This window comes from Vipera berus (assembly GCF_964194415.1).
Source record: "Vipera berus genome assembly, chromosome: 5".
Classification (NCBI taxonomy): Eukaryota; Metazoa; Chordata; class Lepidosauria; order Squamata; family Viperidae; genus Vipera; species Vipera berus.
Genome location: NC_138207.1, coordinates 95080670 through 95106160, shown reverse-complemented (window position 1 = coordinate 95106160; position 25491 = coordinate 95080670). Strand labels below are relative to the sequence as shown.

General features: G+C 44.9%; 1 protein-coding gene across 1 annotated transcript in view; it reads right to left on the bottom strand.

Moving 5' to 3' along the window:
• Positions 1–25491, bottom strand: part of ANK3 (ankyrin 3) — a 190115-nt gene that overhangs the window by 2233 nt on the left and 162391 nt on the right. The window contains exons 37-46 of the mRNA XM_081329703.1: positions 16291–23961; positions 15593–15667; positions 14215–14346; positions 13592–13735; positions 10302–10956; positions 9015–9390; positions 7639–7743; positions 5309–5392; positions 5114–5170; positions 965–1048 (exon numbers count right to left, since the gene is read on the bottom strand). Coding sequence (XP_081185829.1) covers positions 983–1048; positions 5114–5170; positions 5309–5392; positions 7639–7743; positions 9015–9390; positions 10302–10956; positions 13592–13735; positions 14215–14346; positions 15593–15667; positions 16291–23961 — 9365 coding nt within the window. The 3' untranslated portion in view covers positions 965–982. The remainder of the gene's footprint in view (positions 1–964; positions 1049–5113; positions 5171–5308; positions 5393–7638; positions 7744–9014; positions 9391–10301; positions 10957–13591; positions 13736–14214; positions 14347–15592; positions 15668–16290; positions 23962–25491) is intronic.

The window sequence follows — 25491 nt, the reverse complement described above, 5'->3', positions numbered from 1 at the left end:
CACCCACACCCCCACCATATCTGTCTGATCAGGCAGCATCAGCTCCATTCAGGTTTCATCAATTAAGCTTTGTCAATCTAGAAAATGGGCCTTTTCTGTTGCAACCATCTTCAGGTAAGCCCTAAATCCATGGTTATTTCCTCCAGCCATGGGTTAAGGTATTGGGGGCTCCCTTTAAAATGTGAGGGATTGTTTCTAATTGCTTCCTTCAGGGGAATTGTGCTTTTTTTTAAAAAAAAGTTACATAGTTTTATTCTGTTTTCATGTTTCCCAGAGACATTTTGGGAGCCAGGCAATTTAAAAATGAGTCAATATACTAAATAAATACATAAATGTAAAAAAAAAAATAAAGATAAAATTAAGAAAAAAATTAAGAAAAATCCAGAGTTCTCAGAATCTTGGTCCATGTAGGCGATCCAGAAAATTAACATTTAAAGAACAGCCACTGCTGTGATTGTTACTTTAACAACTAAGGAGAAACTTCCTGACAGTTAGAACAATTAACCAGTGGAACAACCTGCCTCCAGAAGTGGTGAATGCTCCAACACTGGAAGTTTTTAAGAAGAGACTGGCCAGCCACTTGTCTGAAATGGTGTAGGGTTTCCTGCCTGAGCAGGGGGTTGGACTAGATGACCTCCAAGGTCCTTCCAACATTATTATTATTATTATTAACTCTAGAAAACCCTCCCTTCTCTCTGTTTCCCCCCCCCCCCAGAGATTTACTTCCTTCTGGACTGCAGGGCACTTCTCTGACCTTCGACCTCACTGTTCCCAGAGGCTCCCCATCTCATTTAACGATGGAAGCCCCATCAGCCCAATGATGCAGAATTAGCAATTCTTAGAAATTGCTAAGGCCCGAAGGAAGGCATGCCAAGAAAATAAGCTCCAGGTCTCCTATTGCTTCGTAAAGATTCCTTAATTGCTCCAAGTATTAAGAATACAAGATTTATACATCCCAACTGACCATTTCACTGTTTGGCTGTTATGAGTAGGTTGTCTTCTCTGCATGCCGGACTCCTTTTTTCATTTTCACTTTGCATCCTTCTCCCTGGTTTAACAAGAGGACACACCATCAGATATCAAGTAGATGTACTCATCATCGCAATTATACAAGGTAGGGGGGCTGTACTAAACTGTAACATCTTACACAGACCACTGGAAGCAGCGAAAGGTGAGTAGCCAGTAGCCACATAAGATGATGACACCTGTGCATTCTGGGTTCATCATCCTGAAATAAGTTCTTGAACATCAAACAGAATTCCAAATATTTCATTATTCCTTCCCCCGGTTTACAAAAATCCCATGCTGGGCGATTCCAAGTTAGCAGACCCTTTGCAAGCCAAATTCTGCTGATTTAAGGAAGGGTCAAAGCTTTAAATTTAATAGATTAGTCACGGAAGATGCAACTGCAAAAAGGGAGTATTTGGCCAAGCGAAACATATCTGCAATAAAAATACTAAAAGACCCCTAAATATATTTTTTCCCATTTGAAAATTCACAGCTTAGCAATAGAGCCAAAACCGTGATTCTTTAAACTCCAGCAGACGGCATATGCAATGGGTATTTTGTTTTTTTAAAAAAAAATTTTTTGGACTTCATCCCTAAATAATGGAGAAAATCCATTATTTCCACAACATTTCAGACAACTGATATTCGCCACTATTACAACTGATCTAATTTACATCAAGTGCATCACTTCCGTCATGACGTCCCTTGTCTCCGTTCGTACCACTAGAGTAGTGAGAGACTTAAAGAAAGGGCAAAAATGGAGACAAACCAGAGAAAACCACTGACAATGTAATTACACAAAGGATATAAATTGATGCAATATCAATTACATCAATGTTATCAATTCTATTTCCTCCACCCCAATTGTCCATTCAGTTGAGGTTTTGCTGCATTTTGCTAAGGAATATAGAAGATGGATAACTGATCCAGGGTTATAGGTAGTCCTTGACTTACAACAGTTCATTTAATGACCAAAGTTACAATACCAAAAAAGTGACTTGTGACCATTTTTCACACTTATAACCGTTGCAGAATCCCCACGGTCATGCAATCCAAGTTCAGATGTTTGGCAACTGATTTTTTTTTATGATGGTTGCAGTGTTCTGGGATCACGTGATCACCTTTTGCAACCTTCTGAGAAGCAAAGTCAATGAAGGAAGCCAGATTCGCTTAACAACCATGTCACTAACTTAACAACTTCAGTGATTCACTTAACAAATGTGGCAAGAAAGATCGTAAAATAGGGCACAACTCACTTAATAAATCTCTTACTTAGCAACATAAATTTTGGCTCAATCGTGATCATAAGTTGAGGACTACCTGTAGTAACTTTGAGGGTGGACTTTATTGAAATAGCTTCTGGCCAGCTTGTTACCTTTAGGTCTTCTACGATGAACCCCGAGGCCCAATCCCTGAGAGGCAGCGGGAAAGGTTTGAAGGAGACAGGAAGTGGGGAACCCCATGGAGTCTTGGCTGAGGGTCTTAGAAAATTAGGAAGTTTCTCTACCTGGCCTGGGATTCTGGACAACTGTCCCCATAGCCCTTGGAGAATTAGGGATAATCAGATCAAGCCGGTAGATAAAGTTTAGACCTGAGACAGACTCTTAAAGTTTCAGTGCTGCTTCTGTTGTTGCAAGAAACAAATCATCTTTCCCTCCCCCCCCTCTCCTGATTTGTTTGTTCTGATTAACAGCTGCTGGTTTTCTTGCAAATCTTTACCCCATGTAACCGGATGCATCTGGCCTTCTTTTTCACATCCTCCCACTGCTCCCTAATTAAAACCGACACCCCTTTTAATTATTATTATTATTACTTCCATGTCAGATTTCTAAGTCAATAGGGCAAACGCCCAAGCAGCTTGGGCTTGGTAGACTTGGAGAAAGATTGTGGCTGATTCCTGGGGAAAAGACACTTCCTGTTTTGCCCCAGAGTTTCCAGATTCCAGGTGTAAGGAGCATCTCCCCAAGAACAGAAGGTAACAGAAAAGAAGGGCGGAGATCCCAGCGGGCGTCTGCCAGGCAGATGTGTTTGTCTCGCCCACAGCCACCCCATCTTCCCTGAATGCCTAGTTAGGAATGCCTCTCTCCAAGGAGCATCTGAACCCTTCATCCACACCCTTCAAGCAACCCCAGGATTTGCCTTCTCTTCTCTTTGACTTTGACGGTCCATGGACCTCTCCCACTATTGCCAGAGGTCAAGACCTGCAGCCCACCTCAAACACTGTTTGATCTGCTGGGCTGGTGTCATCGTACAAGGGAAGGAAAGTACTAACAATTGGGGGTTCCTTTTCAGGACGAGCAATAGCCTTTGTTTGTTAAGTCCTAGAGCAGGGGTAGGCAACCTTGGCTCTTTGATGACTCGTGGACTTCAACTCCCAGAATTCTGAGAGTTGAAGTCCATGAGTCATCAAAGAGCCATGGTTGCCTACCCCTGTTCTAGGGTCATTCTTCCTCCAATTCCTCAAAAAAAAAGCAGCCAGGTGAGAACCTGGGCCTTGAGTTGACATGTACCCCTTATTATTTATTTAGAAGAAGACAGATGACTAGAATTTTTTTTAAAAAAAAAATTCTGCCCAGCTGATAGAAAATTTGATTGCCCTCTCAGTGTGAGGACTGATCAACTGGGAGAAATAATAAGGGTGTTCTGTGAGAAGGGAAGACAAGGTACGAATCTGATACCTATTTAGAGTTGAAAAACCAGATCATGGGGATAGATAATAATAATAATAATAATAATAATAATAATAATAATAATAATAATAATAATAAGAAGAAGAAGAAGTAGTAGTAGTAGTAGTAGTAGTAGTTGGAAGGGACCTTGGAGGTCATCTAGTCCAACCCCCTGCTCAGGCAGGAAACCCTATACCATTTCAGATCAAGGGTCAGCAACCTTAAACACTCAAAGAGCCACTTGGACCCATTTCCCAGAGGGGGGAAAAACACTGGGAGCCGCAAAACTCTCTCGCGTGCACACACATGGGGGGGGACTTGATTGAAGAGTTTAATTAAAAAGCAATAGAGGCTTTTTCTCTCTCTCTCTTCCCCTCCCTTCCTCCCTCTTCCCTTTCTCTCTCTCCCTCCCTCCCTCTCTCTTCTCTCCCTCCCTCTCTCCAATCTTCTGCTCACCTGGCAAGCTGGCTTCATGCTGTTCTCAGACAAGCTGACACACATTCTTATTGGGCTGGCTCTCCTGAGCTACTGCTTTCTGCTGCTTCCTGCTTCCTGTGGAGACGCAGCAAAGGCAGGAGCCCCACTCAATAAGCTTGTCAGCTTCTCAGAGAACAGCGTGAGTTACACACACACACACACACAGAGAGAGAGAGAGAGAAAGAGACAGAGACAGAGAGAGAGACAGAGAGAGAGAGACAGAGAAAGAGAGAGACAGAGACAGGAAGCACAAGTGCCTCTCTCTGTGTGTGTGTCTCTCTCTCTGCAAATGGCAGAGGACAACTGGGAGCTGTAGAAGGCTGAAAGAGCCGCATGCGGCTCCAGAGCCGTGGGTTGCCGACCCGTGGGATAGATCACCAGGGAAAACAACTACTTAGGTGGTCGCCAGGAGTTGAAAACAACTCGATGGCCCGTAAGCAGTTTCATGCTTGGACTCTTGATCACTTGCCGTGTTGAACTTGTGCACGTCCTGCAGTATCTACGGGGGCGGGGGGGGGCTCATTCTAGAAGGTGTAGCCTAAAACCGCAGCCTCAACCTCCCCCCCCAATCCTCTTAATACCAAAGAAAATGCTCAGCGCCCTCTTTTCTTTTGCAAATGAAACTGACCAGGAGGCAGAAGATGGGAAGAAGAAAGCGCCCACAGGGAAGAGCCGGAGATAGTGTTACCTATTTGCAAGTTTTGCTAGTAAAGCTCTGCTAGCCAGAACAACCTGGGGAGGATCTTTTGGAGCCACAGGGTGAAAGAGCAGCTGCTGGCCAACACAGAGGCACTGGAGGGTTTATAACCTTTCAGATCAGATGCACCACTTGCTGAAAGCACAAGCATTTTGCCTTTTTTAGGGGGGGAGGCGCAAGAGGTTAATTGGCAAGCCACCAGCCACTCGACCGCGTTTTGAGCCCAGAGGGGCCATTGCACCCCGCTCAGCTCTTTCATTACCCTGATAGGTTTTTTCACGTGTGGGACAACAAGGCGTCTTAATACTTTCCGGGTAACCTGCGGGAAATAACATAGGAAAAACAAAAGTTGACACGTGTTCTGCCTGAGCCCGGACGGACAGTGTGGATGGACAAAGAATCCATGATTAGGACTCAAGAAAAGAGGGAGAAAAATGAATCTGCGGAAGAGAATTACTTTTCGGGTGACGGTATTGCCTTCTTCGTCGGTGAACTGCTCTTGCGTGACTGATTCACCTGGAATGTTTTGGGCTTCCTTGCCCTAGTAGAGAACAAGTCAAAGGATTAGCCCAGCTCACCTGGGGCCATCTGCTGCTTTGCAACACCAGTCCAAGCAATAAACTCACGCCAGGCCAAGCAAGATTATTTTTGTTAGAGACAGTCCAACATCTAGAGTGTCTTATGACACATGATTCGTGGTTTAGATTCTGTGGATCATGCTGAATATATAATTACGCTGTCAAAGGTTGTTTATGGCTAGCTGTTGCTTTCAAGAAATATGGTCCAGCCTTTCCTCTCTGGAAAACAATTTATGCTGTGGATTTGATGCTACATACCTAGGAAATTTGTCTAGGAAACTTAGGGCTAAACCCACGGAGAAGGCTTTGTAAGAACTCCCTCCAAAAAGGTACAGGGCCCAATCATTACTTCATTTTGATAGCCCTGAGAAGCTGTTCCTCTGAAATAATAATTATTCCCTGCTACCATCTATCTCAATTCTCCATAAATCTTTTCTCAAGACAAAGTTGTTACTTGTACAATTTTATGGATCTTTATTCAGGAGAAGTCCATGCTTAGTTGTGCTGGTCCTAGTACAACCTGTGAACTAAGGTTAGTTCTTCATGAAAAATAGTTCACCAGAATGAGTAAAATAGAGCTGCTTTATTCCCAATGACTTTGGGCAGATAAGGCTTCCCACTTATCTCAAGAAGCTCCGACTGGTCATTATTTAGCACACAATCACACTGCTTGTGCAACATGTTTCATTGTATGGGAAGCATCACCATATTATGCAAAATATCCAATCCAGCTGATCATGGGTTTTAAGAGCCTTAAACAATACCAGGATGGCTGAGGACTAAATTAACTACAGAGCAAGATTAGACAATTGATAACCCCATCTTTATGCTGTTAAAATTAAGAAACTCTTCTATCTCCCTGTTTTACCCCCACCCGTCTCTTGACAACTCTGGGAAAAGCTGAGCATATAAGGATATATGCTGAGGATATAAACTGAATCATCATTATTACCCCAACAGCATCAGCAGATCAGTGTCACAACATACAACAAACAGATCAGCTTCCTCAGAACTACCTTCACAAGGAGCCTTACGAAAATTGGGAAGTCCCCAGGATTGGATCGGGTAAAGGTAAAGGTTCCCCCGCACATGCGTGCTAGTCGTTTCCGACTCTAGGGGCCGGTGCTCATCTCCGTTTCAAAGCCGAAGAGCCAGCGCTTGTCCGAGTACGTCTCCGTGGTCATGTGGCCAGCATGACTAGACGCCAAAGGCGCACAGAATGCTGTTACCTTCCCACCGTAGTGGTCCCTATTTTTCTACTTGCATTTTTATGTGCTTTCGAACTGCTAGGTTGGCAGAAGCTGGGACAAGTAACAGGTGCTCACTCTGTTACGTGGCACTCGGGATTCGACCCGCCAAACTGCCGACCTTCTGATCAACAAGCTCAGCATCCTAACCCAATGAGCCACTGTGTCCCATGGATCGGGAGCAAAGCCCAAACAGGTCCACAATGGCACAAAACTGGAAGAGGCCCAATGTCTCTGTTTACATTGTGGTTTGGACTATCTATAATACAGGTCTGGACACCGGTGCTGTGATAATGTCCCACCCACCCCTAATACCTACAAGTACTCTTTGCTGTCCAACTGAACAACAGTAATTGTGTGTGCTTGTATTTACACAAGTGGCTTTGAGGAAGACATCCAAGGGAATGTTATGAGAAAGAGAAACTGAGTTAACACATTAGTTTTGAGAGTGTGACTGCTTAAGCTACGGGGCTGGTTCAGGACATTTTGCCTCTTAAGATGAAAGACAGAGTGACATCAACAAATGCATGGACAAACATGAGCAGGAGCAATAGCTGAATTCTTCTTCAGCCCTGGCTGTGGGACAGACTCGTTCCTGATTCTCAACGCAACAGGCAAGCTGAGGGCCTTCCACGGAGCCTGACTGGCACGCAGGACTCTTCCCCCTGGCTCCTAATGTATCTTTCCAGCTGTAGCAGCCCCCAGTGACTACACTGCTCTTGAACACATGTAGGGTATTCAACTACACTCCAGTGCATTTAGAGTCATGCATACACAGCCATGCATCACAAGATGGAATTATAAGCAAAAACCCAGAGTGCAATCTGGTAGGTCCTCCCAACAGGTCTGTACAGTAAGTTGTGCAAGGGACAACACAAAGAGAGTGTCTAATGGTCGAGCCATTCTATCTGCCTTGCAGTCCAAGTCCACTCCATGCCAGGGGCACCACAATCGCACAATACCTTCAGAATGAACCGCCGGCGATAAACCCTCGTAACGATCCTCTGCTCTTCATCTGAACTGGAATCACTCTGAACCTCACATTCACTGTCACTGTCACTCAACTCCTGATAAATGCAGTTTTAGTAGATTTTTACTGGCTTGTTTAAAACATAAAAATGAGTCTGAGCAAGAACAGCGGGAAAATGGTTTCCCCCCAAATTTAGATTCACCTCCCCCCCCCAATTACCATACTGGGAATGTGTGCCATTTTGCTCCTGGGGTCCACACTTCTAAATGTGGTGCATGCAGCCATGTTGCTTTGATATCGTTTATGGCATAAAACAGATTTGCACAGGCTTGTGCAACAGCTGTAAACTCTTGTGTCTACAAGCTTTTTATGACCAGGGGGGACCAGTGTGCAGACATGTCCTTTCCTTCCCCACTCTTCCTTGCTACCCTCAAAGATCCTTTCATCTTATTAGCAACTGCTCTACGTTTTGCAAAACCAAAGCTATTCTCACAGTGGCATATGCCCAACAGCCCCATCTCTTTCCAGACTAAACTAAGATTAGCGGCACATTGTTGTTGCTGTTGTCGTTACTGTTAGGCAGGATTTGAAACAGTACTTCAAAAAGCAGTTTCAAATTGGGACTCATGCTGATAATTTTGCCTGATTCTGCTGATCACCAAGGCAAAATAGTCCCTTATGCTTTGGCTCCCCCATCCAGCTTTACGTATATTGCCCCAGCTAACAATGCATATTCTGTCATTGGGAAGAATGACTGAAAAGGGCAATATTTGCATGGCGTATCCGCCCTCCATCTGGAAGTAAGATCAACCTGCCACTCAACTGAAACACTTCCTAGGGATTGCTCCCACCCCAGAATGGGCTAAGCTAGGATTTGATGGCATTGGGAAGAATGACTGAATAGGGCACTATTTGCATGGCGTATCCGCCCTCCAGCTGGAAGTAAGATCAACCTGCCACTCAACTGAAACACTTCCTAGGGATTGCTCCCACCCCAGAATGGGCTAAGCTAGGATTTGATGGCATTTGGCAGGTGGATGCATCTTACATATATTTCCTGACCTTCGTGGGACTTTTTCCTCATACGTCTCACCCGTTTTGCATTTGAGCATCTCATTTATGTATGTATCTACACCGGCTTCTCGGGGAGTTTGGTGAATGAATGGGGAGGGCGAACTGCAGAATAAAAACACGATGCTCTGAACCTTTGATTCCCGCAAGGCCACCACAGGGGCCCTGGCACGGAGAAGCTCGTCTCCTGAGCCTGAGAGACAGAGGGAGGGGCAACTGCTGAAGGAGCAAGAGTGGGTGGTGAATTGTGGCCTGTCCCCTCCTCCCTGATCCAATCAAAGTTTGTGGCCTTTATACCTTTTGTTCTGACGCAGCCGCTATTCCATCGTCTTCCTGAGCTTTTGATCTTGGCTTGCTACTGTCAGAAATATTCCAGCTTGTCTTTTTCATGCTAACAGGCACAGAGGTTTTAGGTGTATCCACTGCTGGCTTGCTTGCCTCTTGCAAGGATTTCTGGTGGGATGAGATTGTTGGCTGCTCAGCTCGGAGAGAGCTTTGCATTTTTGGTTTCACAGTTTCCTTGTCGCTCTGTTTTCCTAGACTGTTCACAGAGTCCTGGACAAAAGTCTTAGCCTTTGCTTCGAATGTAGACTCTGAGTAGCTCCCGTTGGTCTCCAGTTTTCCTGCTTCCCCTTTGAAATATGAGGTAATAGAATCTCTACATTGATCAGGGCTGCAAGAGAGGAAGAGCCAAAGCCAAGAAATAAGTAATGGTGCCATTAAATCACCTCTCCGCAGGTGCCGAGCAACAGGCTGACATTTATGACTTACAAAGGTGTGAATAAAAAGCCTTGACTTGCAGCTATAGGCAAGTAATGATCTACACGTTGTGGCTCTGGAAGTCGATATTCCAGAGGTGCCATGGGATGTTTCTAGTGGCCAATACGAGTCTTGAAGGATCGTTGTGATCCTCTTAAGAAATAAATCTGGACTTGAGCAAGGTGAGGTCCAGGCTGGCTGCTCTGCTCTATAATGGCAAGATGCTTCTGAAAAGCAGACAAGTTCCAAAGAAAGACAGGGTTCCCCCAATGGACACTGACCCACAGTGGATGTGTTAAGGGGCTTGATCCTGGGTTCTCGTGGGAACAGCCTAATGGCTTATGCAAGTCTATTCCTGAGGTGATGGTAACAGCCAACAAGATCCTGATAAAAATGGCCAGATATTGTAGGCACATCCACAAGGAGCAGGAACCCTTGGTGATAGGGTTTGTTTTTTTTCTCTCTCTCTCTCTCCCTCCCTCTCTCTCATTTCTGCTTTTTTAAATCCCTTGAGAGCTACACTCAGCCTGGTTCTAGAATTCTTTCTATCTTGACTCTGCTTTGAATGAGGATGCTTCAGTGCTGCTTTTGATTTCACTGCCCTAAATATCAAAGCACATCTATGTCTTGAGAACATCACACTTGGTCTATAAAATATCATTAAGTAAATACTTAAGCTACTGGTCCCTGCTTTTTAACTGCCATCTAGCAGGAAACAAATTGAGACAAATATCTTTTTTTAAACAACAACAACAACTTCATAATGTGAGAAAAGCAGAACTGATCCGTCTGAGGCTTGGCTGTGTCAGCCTTATGGCTCCGTACCTGTCATCCAATCGATTCAGCAGTTCTCCACTTATTCTGCGTCCTGAAGACGTTGGTTCCACCTTGACTCTGGGGGCCTCATTCTGCCAACCTGTAATTGAAGAAATTTCCCGTTCGGCCTGCTGGACATAGTTAAGTATAGACAAGACTTTCTCTTCTGTCATTTCCTCAGACTCGGCTATTTCTTCAAGGCAAATATCTTCAAACAGAGACTTAAGCCTTTTGTCCGTCGGCTCCTCATCAGTACCAGACCAATTTCTCTCGTGGCGTTCAGTCCTCACTATGGTTTGACTACTCTCTTCGCTCGGTGTCCACATTCCAGCACAGCTACCGAGATAGCGAGGATAGTCCTTAAGGTGGATTTCTTCCAGTGGGTTTTGGCCTGCATCTTTAGAGGCTTCTTCTAGAGGCACCGAGTGATTGTATTGGCCTTCTTCCAGTGAGGTGTCTTCTTCAATGACCACGGGAGGTTCTGCAGCCGTCTCCTCTAGGTTTCCCTGTGAAGTTGCTAAGACATCACTCAGTCTACTAGGAGTTCTAAGGGGTGATTCTACGCTAGAGAAATTGCTAGCCAAATCATCTTGATGGAAATGGCTGGGTGGCGCGAAGCACAACCCAGGGGCTGTCTCCAGTTCCATTTGAAAGGTGGGGTAACCTAAGGAAGACAGCACATTTGGACTGATTGCCATGAAGGATGGAGAAACGCAAAATCAAGCATTCAGAATGGCTGAGTACTTAGAAGATGAGAACTGCATGAAACAGCAAGAACAATTGAATTAGGAATGGGACAAAGAATTCTTCAAGGAGCACAACAAAACTGAAGTCAGCAAAACTGGGAGCACAGCACACCCGCAGCCGGTGTCTCTACTCGCTTTAATGATTTCAGAACCATTTTTTTCTTCTCAATCAGCTGGACAATAATCTCAATTTTGTTCAATAATTATATTTTTAATTTTTTTAAAAAAATCCCATTTATATCCCGCCCTTCTCCGAAGACTCAGGGCGGCTTACAATCTAAGCACAAATCAAATGTGCTTAGCAATAGCCTTCATTCTATGTATATGCCTGCTTGTTAGGGCTTTCACACACCCCTCCAAGCGGCATTATTACAAAGTCAGCTTAATTGCCCCCAACAATCTGGGTCCTCATTTTACCTACCTCGGAAGGATGGAAGGCTGAGTCAACCTTGAGCCTGGTGGGACTCGAACCTGCACTAATTGCAGGCAGCTGGTGTTACTTAAGGAGGCATCAGCCCACTGCTCCACCAAGGCTCAATATATATATAAGAATAATGGCAGTCTGCAGTATAACAAATCATTTCTGCTTTTATTATGGCTCACAGTGATTTAACGCAAAGAATAAAGTAGCTGCCTGAAGGAAAGGCAAATATTTTACAAGCATTTTAAAAATTGCCTTCCTTTTTATTATAGGCATCTCCTTTTAATACCGACCTAATAACCCCATGCATGATGATTACTGTGCTATATATTTCAATTTAGTCAGTGCCCCATGAGAATGGAGTCGATGTAGAAAATAGAAACAAATTTCAGGTAGGGCAGAAAAAGGTAGTTCTTGACCTACGACAGGACGGAAATGGCAAACTACCGGGGAGGGGAGGACAGAGAATCTACAGATCAACTCTAGGAACCGTATGAGAGTATTGTGATGAATGAGGAGACCTTGGTGATCTTGGAGACACAGGCGATCTCGGTGACACAGGTACAATCAGAAACACTGATCCAATAAAGAAAAAGGAAAGGAGAAGCATGAACACAAAGAGCCGTTGTTCCCCAGGACAGGAATGACCAAGGCAGCAGATTCCGCCTGTGTCAAATTTCAATCAGGGTGAATTCCAAAATGCTGGCTGAGGAATTCTGGGAGCTGACGTCCACAAATCTTAAAGTTGGCAAGCTTGGAGACCCCTGCTCTAAATGTTAGAGAAAGTTCCACACCCTTCTAAGGGGATCGATGAATGTGCTCCTCACATTTACGACAAGGAAGCAAGTCAATAGCAATAGCACTTAGACTTATATACCACTTCACAGTGCTTTACATCCCTCTCTAAGCGGTTTACGGAGTCAGCATATTTGCCCCCAACAATCTGGGTCCTCATTTTACCCACCTCAGAAGGATGGAAGGCTGAGTCAACCTTCAGCTGGTCAGAATCAAACTCCTGACAGTGGGCAGAGTTAGCCTGTAATACTGCATTCTAACCCCTGCACCACATGGCTCATGTCAACCTGACCATCGATGGTGGCACTGCGTGCTTGTCAGAAAATTATCCCCAGCGCCCAGGACAGCAGCCTAAGTATGGAACATTGCAGGAGACCGAGCATTGACCATGCCTGTCCTAGCATTTAGTTTCAGCAAAGAAATGAAATGGCAAATGAATGGTATAGCATAATCCCACAGGTAAATATTAGGCTAACCCATCTGACAAAAATGGGGGATTTCAGCATTGAGATATGGCATCTGGAAACTAACGTGCATTAATTATAATGGTTGTTGTTGGTTGGTTGGTTGGTTCTCTGAATCCACTGAGAGAAAGTTAAGATGCAGTCTGGTCTTGGTGAGGACAAGGAGCTTGAGAGATGCTTGGAGAAGAGGAAGGACAGAACGCAAAACAAGAGAAGCACATTCTTTTTAGAGGGAAGAGACCTATTTCATGATTGAAGAGCACAAGCCACATTTCAAGAACAAATTTCTTAAAATGTCCACAGAATTTATATTTCTGCACTGCAGCGATTTGGGGTGGGGTGGGGTCAAATCTGCTGCTCAGAGACCGGGAATGCTTGATGCCTTGCATTGAGCCACAAAATGCTTCCCCCAAGAGGCAGCACCCCAGAACATGGATTCTTGGATGTATGCATATGCAAGTCGCCACATACATACACACTCATCTTGCATGTTCAGGCCAGCACAGTATTTCATAAGCAGTCTAGCAACATGTCAAAAGCCAAAAAAGTAATTGCTGTAACTTGTTCTTGATTGCACCTCCGTGTTAGAAAGCAAAACATTGCTTAACAATCTCAGAAAAACTGTGGGCGCTGAATTGGATTGTTTGAGTTTCATTGTCTGATTAGGGCAGTTTGCAGAATGCAACTGCAAAGTTTGCAATCGCACCTTACTACAGAAGGAATTTGCAACTCTGTTAATTCAAAACCAGCGAACGTTTATTGGTTCAGTCATACCCTAAATCGTATGTGTATGTACATACACACACACACACACACACACACACACGTTACTCACTTGGAAAAAAATACATCAAATGAAACAAACTCAGTTACCATCAACAGTATCGTGGAAAATGTTATTTTCATCCGCAAAACTTCTGGTGCCTGATATGTTTCCATAGTCAAATATTGGTCCTTCCAGCAAAGTTACAATGTCGATCCGATTGATTTTTGTTAATACAGAAGTTAAGGCATCAGCTGTGGAGGGAAAAGGACAAAACATTAAAATTCTTGTGTGTAACCACTAATTCTTGGGATAGGTGGCCTGTGGTTTCACTGATCACACAGAGTGTAGAGGTTTCAAAACAAAAACTAAATACCCGATATGGGAACATGTGAGCTGCAGCGCCCTGTACATTTTGAATTGCTTGTTTATCAAAACCCGCCGTGTCTTTTGATGCGTGAACACACAATGCTGTGTAAATCAAAAACACATAACAAGTGTGTATTGGTAACTTATTCTCTTAAGGCATTGGGTTTCTCTGCAATATTATACGTGCATGAAGGCTGGATGACCAAGGCAACTGGATAAAGAATATAAGCACTCTGGACGCAGAGAGTTTGATCTGTGACTGTTCATTCACACAAACCCCTTAGCCTGTCACCTATCAAGTAGCCGCATTCTTTTTGTAGGAACTTCAAGATCCAGACCTTTCTACACCAATCTTAAAACTTACTTGTAGCGTTTTTTCCATCTCTCACAACCCATTTTTTTAACAACATGAAGCTCTGAGCAATTAAAGAATTTGGGTTTTCCACTCGAATCTGATTAATTTCGTCAACAGAAAAATTCAGCTCTCTTGCCAGTTCTACCATGGGGGAAAGAGAGAAGAAAAATAATTACTCATGTTTTATTTCAACAGTCCATTTAAAAATCAGATGTATTTCTGACAACCAAGGACACAACCAGGTTTTTCCCCCCCAGAAAATTCAGCCTAAACTTCCCAACATACCCAAAGGTCAAAGGGTGTAGACAGAGAATAATGAGAGCCACTTTCAGAGACAGCCTTGAGTTGTAGTCTCAGGAATAGAAGCTAAGAAAGTTATGAGTCTTCTCTCCATTTTAAGGTTTGGGGTTTTGTTTGTTTTTTTGCTTTGTTGGGATTAGTCTGGATAGAAACAATGGACCAGGCAGGGAGACAGCCCTTGATAACCTCCAAACATACAACATTTGGACTCCAAGCTTCCATATCCAAAGCCAAGATCAGAAGCTTCCCTGTCATCATCACAACCCAGCTCCATTTGCTCCCAGCACTGCATCAAAGGACCAGAAATGGAAGGATATCTGCTGTGGCCAGGAGGGCAAAATGAATGGACTCATCTGGGATAACTCCTTGCCCTCCCACTCCCCCCCCCCAGGATAACGAGTGCAATGCTCAACTCTTCCCCTTCCATATCTGAGATGACACCATTGGGCAGCCTCCAACATCCAGTAGGAAGCAACGGAAAGAATCTGGCTTTGTGGCTTGCTTGGCTATTGTGATGATCCTACTACACAGGTGGTTCTGAAGCAAGAGAAGAGATACCAAAGTCATAGGGGAAGACTCCACATGATAGAAGCAAATGTCCCAGTTGTAGCAGTCCTTAACTGGCCTCAGCTGATCTTAACCTGGATAGCCTTTGGAGGGAAACCTCCAGGCAATCCCAGGGTTGCAGATAGGACTAAGATGACAAAATATCATCTAGAAAAAGGTAAAAGCAAATATCTGTGATACTCTAGTGCTGCTGCCCACAAAAATCATATGGATGCATCAGCTCACCTGGACCATCTTTAAGTCCAGTAATAGTGTGGATGGATGTTTTTCTTCAACTTTTCTTACCAGCTCTATTATTTATTTTTGAAAATACCAGGAGCTCCAAGGACTCTGGTCTTTCCCATTTTCTTAACCTCTCCAGCTGAAGAGCCGAGCAGGATGGAGCTGGGAGGAATAAGTTCACCCTGCCCTCCCTCATCCATCAACACACAGACACACACATCCAGGGAGACACAATAAGGGGGGGGGGCTCTCCAAGGGTTGCTAGTTTCTAGAGCATCAGAATGTTCCAAACCCTTACCTGTCCAGCTAAGTCCCAGGTGATCAGCCACAATTGCCATCCTTATATCTGTCCGTTCGCATGGGCTCTGTGGACCTGTGATTTATAATTGTTCTATTAAAAGGGTATCGTGAAAGGGTGTTCAGCACTGTAATACACTGTGTTATTTTAATAGGTGTTTTTAGTCCAATTACTAAAAAGAATCGAATGCCCTTGTTTTGTTTCTTTTTTTAAAAAAATATGCAGATTCACAGATCTGGAACTTTCCCCTTTCAAAGGCTAGTAGTGTTCATCTACATGATGTAAATATTGTGTAAATGGAACCAAACATGCTGACAATCTATCTACTGATCTATACAAAATGATTTAATTACTGGTGGAGGGTAGGGGGGGGAAAAGCCCACCAGGAACTAAAGAATGAAAAAAGTTCTTTCTTTTGAAAAACGGCAAGTTTTACTATCTGGGGGTTGACATAAACGTTTTCAGCATGCGTCCCTAGCTATCTACTATACAGGCTTCACACAAAAGAAGAAAGAAGAGCATAAAAGACAAAACACAAGAGATGACAATGACAGAATGAGAACTAGAGGAAGTCACTACGCAGGCAATCACAACAGTTCATGCACTAGGATCAACAAGTTGAAAGTTTTACAAACTAGGCTTGGCCTCCACAGGGTGAGCCCGGAGAGCTCCAGAAACCTGACTCCCTCCATTCTCACCAGTCCTCCTCTTACTCCTCCTCCTCCTGTCACTGTCGGACTTTTCAATCTTTGATTTTAAAGATGCTGCCTCTGTTCTCATATCTCTAGCGGGCTTCGTTGCAATGGAAGGCTGGAAAACTTGAGTGGCTTCGGACAGGGATGTAGTTCTTGAGGTACTATCTTCTTCTTCCTCCTCCTCCTCCTCAGACACTCCTGGTGGCATTTTTTTCTGTTCATCAGATAGTCGGTCGACAAGCTTTAAAGCCTCACTGCTAATTCCCTTAAAATATTCAATAGAATGTTTACATACCTCCCTAAGCTGACTTTGCTTTGCTTTAACAGTTGTGGCGGCGGCGGCTGCTGCTGCTGCTGCAGTGGTGGTGGTAGTGGTGGTAGATCTTACCTTTAATGGTAATTTAGAAGGAAAAGAGTTGGCCTTGCTTCTCTCTATCTGCCCTTGGTTTTGAGCTGGTGGCATTTTTCTAGCTAAGGCCAAGTTATGCCTCTGTGTGCTTTTTATGGGAATCTTAGACCTGCCCTCTATGGGTAGAGAAGAGCTGCACGGCTTCCTTAGGTCAACTCTCCTGGCCTCCCTAACATGACTCCCCCTGCCAGTCTGACTGGTGCTGTGCAGCACAGCGTCTTTAGCTTTTATGGGAAGCCGGGAGGGTGCACGATTCCCGACTGGTTCGGAGGGTGCCTGCTGCTCTCTGGATCTTTTCTGCTTACAGTCTCCTTGGGTTGCACCGGGACCGTTTCCTGAAGGGTGTTTCATTGGGTTAGCTTTCTGGGTGGGACACTTGGACTCAAAGCGTTCATTTAGCACTACTGTACAAGTAAGCTGATTGGTAGGTGTGGTGCATGGGTCCAAATTGTTGTTGTTATTAAAATTATCTTTTGGGAAATCGTGCTTTTCTGCTTCCCTACTGCTGATCTGGTTAAGCACAGCTGTGTCTGTAACCTCCTCTACAGCTTTGCAGTCTAACCCCTGAGTCCCTGATGTCAATGTCTCTAGCTTATCTGCCATTTCCCCAGACATGTCTTTCTTCAGCGTCATGGTGGAAGCCGAAATGCCCATTTTAATTGGTGTGCGCAATTTGGGATCGACTTTAGAAGCGTGAAGCACCAGGGATGATTTCTCCAGTGAGCTACAACCAGGTGTTGCTTCCATGCCATCTCCACTGGCCTGGAGGATGAGCTTAGGTTCAACTGTTGGCGTTTCTACTTCTCTTTCTACGGTTTTCTCTACCGTTTTGTCCCCTGACTGCGGCTGTGTGATGGCAGTGACTTTATTGTTATCCCCTTCCCCCTTGTCCCCTGACTTCCCTTCAGAAGTATGCTCACCAATCTGAAAAAATTGGAGTCTTTCTTCAACAAAATCCCTCTTGCTCATGTCAATTGCACCACTGCGAGTCATCTCAAACATCTTCCCTTCATGAAATGGGAAGGGGTTGGGCTCGCTAGTTGGGGTACTTTCATCTGTCGGCGTCCTAGCTGGCGTCGTGTCTGGAGTGGTGGCTGGAGATCTGTCTTCCACTGCAAGGCCAAAAGGCTTGGCGTCATCGTCCCTGCTTTTGGATTCAAAGACTTCATCATCTCCACGGTTACTGGACCAAGGGTCAAAATCGAGGCTCTTGGTTGCTATAGTTTTAAAAGGGGTGGCAAACTCTTCATCTACTTTGTAACTGAAATACGTGTCAGGAAACACGGTCCTGTCAGGATGTCGGCCTTCCAAAGTGAAAAACTGCGCCCCTGACTTTTGTTCAGCCTTATCAACATTTTTTTCAGCAGCTGGACATTTTGATAAAGATTTTTTGTTTTCCTCAGAGCCGACTTTTTCCTCCTCCTCAATAATTTCCAGCTTACTTTGGCTAAAACTTCGATCGGTCTGTTTCGAGATGCCTTCAGTAACCCAGAGATCTTTTTTAGTTTCTACTGCTGGACATGCCTGCTTAGAATCACTCTCAGTCAGCCCATCGTCCTCATCTTGCAGATCATACCCATCAAGAGAGTCAATTTCGGTGGCATCTGTATCGTGGGAGAATTCTGCGGTGGTTGCTATCGAGCACTCGGTAACTGACTGGTCATTGTTCCCATTTGTTGCCACATCATTCTGGGGGGATTCAAGAGCCAAATCAAATTCGCTGGGCTTTCCGATCTCCTTCATTTCAGATGATTTGCGTGTGGTGGTCTCCTTCTGGTTGTCTTCAACATCGTTCAGTTTAAACATGTATCTTTTAATTGGAACGGGCTGATACAAAGACTCGTCGTCACTGGAGTCACTTAGATCTTCTCCTGGCGGCACAGGAGAAGGGGGCTGAACGCGGATGACTGGTTCAGCCAGCTGACGTTTCTCCAGTTCATCCTGAAGGTTGACTTCTGTCATCTCCATGTCGCTCTCAGAGGAGAGACGTGGCTTTTCTGGTTCCGAATGGTCAGCATCTAATGGAGGAGGTGGTGGGAATTCAATGTAGGCCACTCGGTTTCCCTTCGGTCTTTTGTTAGATTCCCTGTCCAAATTATTGGGCAGCTCTTGCTCAGTTGGGGGCGACTGTTTTACAGAGGTGGATTTGGCTTCGGCCTCCTCCTCCGACTCCTCCGACACCTCAGGGATTGGGCTCGGCTTGCCAGGTATATAAGCAATGAGTGAATCAGGTGTTTTGGATGTAAACTCATAACTGACTTCCTCTGAGCTTGGTGTCTCTGGGGTCAGGGGGCTTTTCCCAGAACTGTCCATAAAGGACACCTGTTCTAAGGTGTCATCCTCTGGACTACCTTGGGGGGAGGGGAGTTGCTTCTGCTGCCTGGTGGTATAATATCCCCCTCTCGTCTCTTGCACTGTCTTACTTTCCTGACTTACAATTTTTTTTATAGTTCCTTGCTGCACCTCTCTTTCATACTGCCTCCCTACCTGAACAAAACTGACATAAACAGGTAGTGTCTTTATTTCCTTTGCTGCTTCCTCTGTTGCTAAAGGGGATGGTTTCACCAGATCAAATGTCTTTGCAGGAGACAGTTTTCCTGGGCTAACATCTAAGGAATCGGGTGTCTTACTGGGGGATGACTCTGCCTCCTCCTGAGGAGGACTTAACTGCAAGCAAGTGAGTTGCCTGGTGCTGGCTGGACTATATTCTACCCCTGTCTCTTGTTGAGCCACATTGAACTGTCCCTGTACTTTTTCCTTATCCATTCTGATATGGGCCACTTGAGTTGGCAGTTCGTGGCGTGCAGTTGGGGACTGTCCTTCAAGAACGCCACCTGCCCACATACTTTTCTCTCCTGTAACTCTTTCTGTAATATGGGGTGCCATCATTGCTTCTTTTTTCTTTGAAATCCTATCCCTCACTTCGCTGGGATAGTCCCCTTCTCTCACAAGGTATTCTCTATAAAGCACCTTTTTGGATGGAGACTTTACAGTCACTTCCTTCACCTCCTTAGAACCTGATCCATTTGTGGACACTTTCTGCTCATATTCAGTCACAGTGATCAGTTCACTAGATTTGGCCAGATCTTTAGGCTCAAGAGGGTCAATCTGGTTTTCTTTGACTACATCTTGCACGAGCACATGGGAAAGTTTTTCTTTCTGGGCTTTATGGGAGGATGTCCCAGGGCTTTCCCATGTCCTATAAATCTTTTTGTCCCAGTGCCCCTTGTCTGGGACAGGCACAGCACTGGCACCATAGGCCAAGCCCTTCACTTTTGGCTCAGCAAAGGCAGAAATGGTCTTGCTTGGTATTTCATCCTTGGCCTTGGGGACCTTTGGAGGAGACGCATCCTCAAAAACTTTGCCTTTGCCCCTGGGGCCATCTTGGAAGCAGCCAGCAGGAGGTTCCTTTTGCAATGCTAAATTCCCATCCACCAGGTCTATCTCTTTGGCCTGTTTTTCTCGGGAGTAAAACTGATAGACCGGGAGCTTGCTGTCCTGCAACTTTTTCACTGGGATTTTAGATGGTATATCCAGCCTTTTCTCCTCTGGAAGCATCTCCTTACTTTTGGATCCCAGGCTCTGTTCGAATTTTAGCCTAATGGAGCTGAGCTTGGATTGCTTCAGTTGGAACCCTGTTGGCAGAGCCTCTGGGATTTTGCTCTTCTGAGCTGCTGCTCCCTTGGGTTCCTTCAAGTCCTTGCTCGGCTGAGAGAGAATCTGCCTCTCTGGGCTGCTGGGCCAACTGGCTGCCTTCCTCTCCTCAGGTTTTGGCCAGCCCTTCCCATCCTGAGCACCGATTCCTCTTCCTCCTCCTGCCCAGTCGCTTTGGGACTCAGAAGCAGCCACCTTCTCCGGACTGCTGCTTGCTGATCTAAAGCCCACACCGGCCTCTCTCCCATTCTGTTTCTGCTGCTTCTTCGGGGATTGCAGCTCATCGTTCAGTTTCTCTGTCTTGTCCCGGAAGAACTGCGATACTTCAGTCAGCTTTTCTTCAGCCTCCTTAACCGTCCTGTCCACCCTGTCTTCATACATCAACTTTTCTCTACCTCTGTCTAATCTGTTCTCTGCAAAGCGCATCCACATAGCATGCTTTGGGCTACTAACATCTCCAGAATAATGCAACACTGTCACTTTCTCATAAGGATCATCTTTTGATATTTTACCCACACCATTTTCTGATATCTCTTTAGAGATTTTGGTGAGGATGTCTTGTGGGGGTGCTGGGGCTACTTTTTCTCTGGATCGTTTATCAGGCCCCTGAAAGTCTGAGCTAAGGGGGAGGGCATGGTCAGTTACTGACTCCTCGGTGTCTGAGTAAGACACATCTAGCTTTTCTGAGAGAAGCATTTTCTCAGCAAACCTGTAAGATTCCCCTCTTAGTTCTGACAACTCATCGTCATGGTACTCTACTGAGTGTTGACTCAAAAGCTTCAGGGTTTTGTACGAGTCATCAGACATAAGTTGGGCAGAACTAGGGCGACTGTCTTCTTCCTGGGAGACAGGAGTGTTTACTCTAGAAGATTCCAAATAAGAAGGTAAGGACTCTTCGGCTGTCAGTTCTTCTTCTTCGGGCTGACCTTGTTCATCCGAACAAGGAAGGGCCTCCTGCTTTTCCACATCCCCTTGTGACAAGTCTTTCTGATATACATACATTTCTTTCTCTGGATGCTTTTTGGTTTCTCTAATAATGACTTCAGTAGGCTCAGCCTGATTACCTTTTTCAATATGGACCTCTATTATACGCTCCAATTTGGGTTTCATTTTGTAGTCCTTCTCTGCAGGCTGGGGTGAAATTTCGGTGGATTTGCCAGCCTCCGGGGAGACCGAAGACTTATGCTCAAACAGACCTGCCAGCTCCTTGGAAGGGTCCCGTCCTGACTGAAAAGCTTTCATGATGTCGTGAACAGACATGGTTTCCTCGATTCTCTCTGAAGGACTCTGAGCGCACGGAGGTTTGTGGTAAACCATTCTGGTGGTGGTACTTATGTGGGTTTCTTCTTTTACACGGACACCTTTACCCAGGGCACACTCGTCTTCACTACTGGCCTTCACTTGAAAGGCGTTCACCTTCCCCTTGAGGGAGCCCCCGTTGGGCCGAGGCTCCAGCTCCATAAAGGTGCTGACCACTTTCGGCGAGGGTGGCTCTTCCGCGTGAGGTTCAGAGGCCTCTCCCCCCGACGAAGGTTCATAGCTACGGATCACGTGCACCACTTCCGTTCTGGTCTCCGTGATCACGGGGGGGAGGGGCACCTCATGGAAAAGGGGCTTTGGCCCTGTACTTTCTGCACTCTGCGGGGCTGAAGGGGTCTTCTCGCTCCTGGTCTCAAAGCCGCTATCGGACAGAGGACTTTTATCTGGATCGTGCTGGGAAAAGTCATCGGGAGATTCCAGCACAGTGTCCGTTCCAAAAAGGGAATCGGCGATTTTACACAATTCTTTCTCAGAAGTGGAGGGCCTCACAGAGGCTGGCGGCATTTTAAGTTTATGTTCTTGTAGAGCAATGGCTGGTTTTAGAACCCTTTTCTGCCTCTCTTCCCCTTCCCTTCTCCCGTCGTCAAACTTGTACTTTAAACTCGCCAGGGAGCTACTGCCAATGTCATTCGTTAGGTAGTCAATGACTTTGCTCAAGTTGTAATCCTTTTCGGAGACAGCCTTGGCTTTGATCTGCACCTTTTCTGGGATAGTCAGAGGAGGGATGATCATGCCCTGGCGTCTGGCTTCATCAATCTCACCTGCACTGAACTCTACCCATTCTTCCTCAGAGGAGTGTCCTTTATCATTCTGAGAGAGTTTGACTGAGGCTTTATTCTCTACACAGACATCTTTTTTCAGTATCTCGCTAACTTTTACTAGGTCCTCTTTGACTTTCTCAACAAGTTTAAAAGGTTCTTCATCATCTATTCTACCCTCTTTGGTCAGTTCTGGCTGGAACGCTTTCTCCTCCATTACATCTGTCTGCAATATTGCTGTCATTCTCATTAGGTCCTCTTTCATCTCGGCCACATCTTTTAGTATCTCCTGACTAGAAGATAAAGATGAAGGTGTGGACAACTTAAGGGCAGAGGGTGCTAAGAACAAAGATGATTTGACGGGAGATGAGGCTCGGTTAAAGGGAGTTTGTGTGCATGTCTCTGTAGTCAATATTTTAAGAGGCGAGAGCAAGGCAGCTGCTGATTTGGCCAGGGAGGGTGTCTCGGGGAGCTTCTTTAGTGCTGGTTCTGACAAAACATTGACTACAGAATAGACTGGCACCGTGATAGTGGATGAGGTTACTGACGAGGTAGTTGCTGAGATTGACCCGAGAGATGTATAAAGCACCCCTGTAGAAGGAGCTCTGATTGACTGAAAAGCGGATGAAGACACGTGCGACCTGAGTGGAGAAAATGGCTTTGCAGGAGTCGTCGGTAACATTTTCTCAACTGTGTCAGTGGCTGCTTTAACGGCACAGCTTGCAGAAGCGGCTGCCACCCCCATCTTCTCTTGAAAGGCAGCCGTGGCTTTGGACCCGCCGATTAAGCTGATGGGAGATGGGTATTTCAAAGGTGATATGGAGCCATTCACCATGGCCACCTCTGTGTGCCCAACCGTGTGTTTCACGGGGGATGTGGCCATTGTGACTTTAGAAGGTGACACAGCATCAACTGCTGATTTAGCAGGAGACACCACCGATTTTAAAGGTGAAGACAAGAGAGGAGAAGCTGATGTGATGATGGACTTAAATGGCAGGCCTGAAGAATACATGTTAAGGTTAGATTTGGGAGAGGCCGGAGGCGTCATGGTAATGGATGACCTCTCTAAGAGAGACCCAGCTGTGGTCACAGGAGATGTCCGAATGGGGAACCCAGAAGCCGACACCAGCCCTTTCAAACCAGCAGCTTCCGTGGTGGTAGGAGCTCTGACAAAGGAACCGGGAGAGACTTGGACACTATAGGGAGGCTGGGAAACCATGGTTTTCATAGGCGAGATTGTCCGAAAGGATCTAATTGGAGAAGCTACATCACTAACGGATTTAACGGAAGATGTGGTGGAGGCTCCTAGAGTGGATTTGATCGGCGAAGCAGAGGAAACCGACCAGATGGACTTTAATGGGGAAGCAGTTGGTGTGTTAGAAGACGAGTTGGAGAGGGAAGTGAAGCCCGATTTGCTTTGTCCAGGCACAGTGATGGGTGCTGTGGTCCACGACTGATAGGGTCTTGCGGACAAGAAAGGCTTGTAGGAATAGGTGGTGGGTAAGGATCTTGTAGCCGTGGCGCTCCGTTCGACTGTTTCTTAAATGGTTAAACCAAAATAATATAGAGATATATAAAACGTAAAAATCAACAAAAATGGTTGAAAAACGGAGAGACCAGAGAAGAAAATTGGTCAGTAAACGTCGTAATTATTACAAAAAAAGCAAATACAATTGTTCGTATGAATCAGAATGAAATAGGTAACAATCAATGGCTAAACAGGAAGGGGGAAATAGGAATGAGCCGTGTAATTATGGATAATCAAAAAAAGTTTATAAAAGGGGAAATGGAAAAGACAACAGGAAATGAAAAACAGAAAAGCACAAGGCAACGGAATCTGCAGACAATGAAGAAAACAGAAAAGGCTAAAAAAAAAAAAGAAGTCCACGCTGGTCCAAAGTAACAGCCACAACCAAAACGTCTTCTCTCACTTCCTATTGACTTTCTGACGTGCTGAATTTGAAGTTTTAAATCTTTCCGTTCCATTTGCCTGTTAATTTATATGTGTCTTTGCTGCCAGCAAGGGTCACAATTTCCTCAGGATTGTCTATTTTTAAGGGGCTTTAACAGTTTTGTTAAGTTCTTGTATAGGCTTGTGCTTGTGACTCTGAGCAACTCTGCTTGAGAAACACTCCCAAATCTTTCATGCAGAGAGAGCCCCACTCCCAGCCCGAAATCTCCCAAAGTGACAGGCAATTGATGTGCAAAGTGTGAAGCCAGGGGAATAAAGTCAGACCTCTCTCCCATGCACGCTTTGATTAATGCTTCAGGCTCACAAAGCCAATAAGAGCAAGAGCTTTTCTGACTCAAAAGATTAAAACAACAATGGGGAAAAAATCCTCTGAATGTTCCAATTATTCATGCAATAGTCCCTTTTGCTTGATAAAATGTAAAAAAAAAAGCTTCACGTGGAATGACTTTAACAGGCATTTCTCATACAGAAAAAAAAGAGTACAATTAATGGAAGAAACATGGCAAGCGAAGCAACCAAAATTTTTCACTTTTATTCATGCATGATTTATCGTGTCAAAACAAGCATGAGGAATAAAATGACATGTGCGGTGTGCTAGGCAGAATGCATCAATATTCAGAATTATTTCCACAGAAAATATTTTAAAAGAAGAGCCCACTTTTTCTACAAGGCTGAATGTCTTGGTACCTTTTGAGAAGAGTTATTCAAAGCAAGGAATTCATTTAAAAGCAAATGACGTCATTTGTGAAAATGGTTTTCCTGGCAGTTCTACTGCTAATTTGAGCATGCCGATTTAATCTGATCCTGAGGACTGCTGGAATTATTAAAATGTATGACTTTTTTTTAAAAAAAAGACCTTCCAAAGATAACTGAATTTATTCTTCTAAGATTGAACTGTCAACCTTAAGAATAGGAACTCTAGGAAAGGCTACAATCCTATCATTAGCCTTCAAAGTCCCTGTTCATAAGATACAAGTGATAATTTCCTAAATTTGTTTGTTTGTTTGTTCGTTCGTTCATCTCAATTTTGGCACTGCCCGACTCCAGAATGATGGTGCCACCTCTGTAAAAAGAGGGTCAGCTTCAAATTA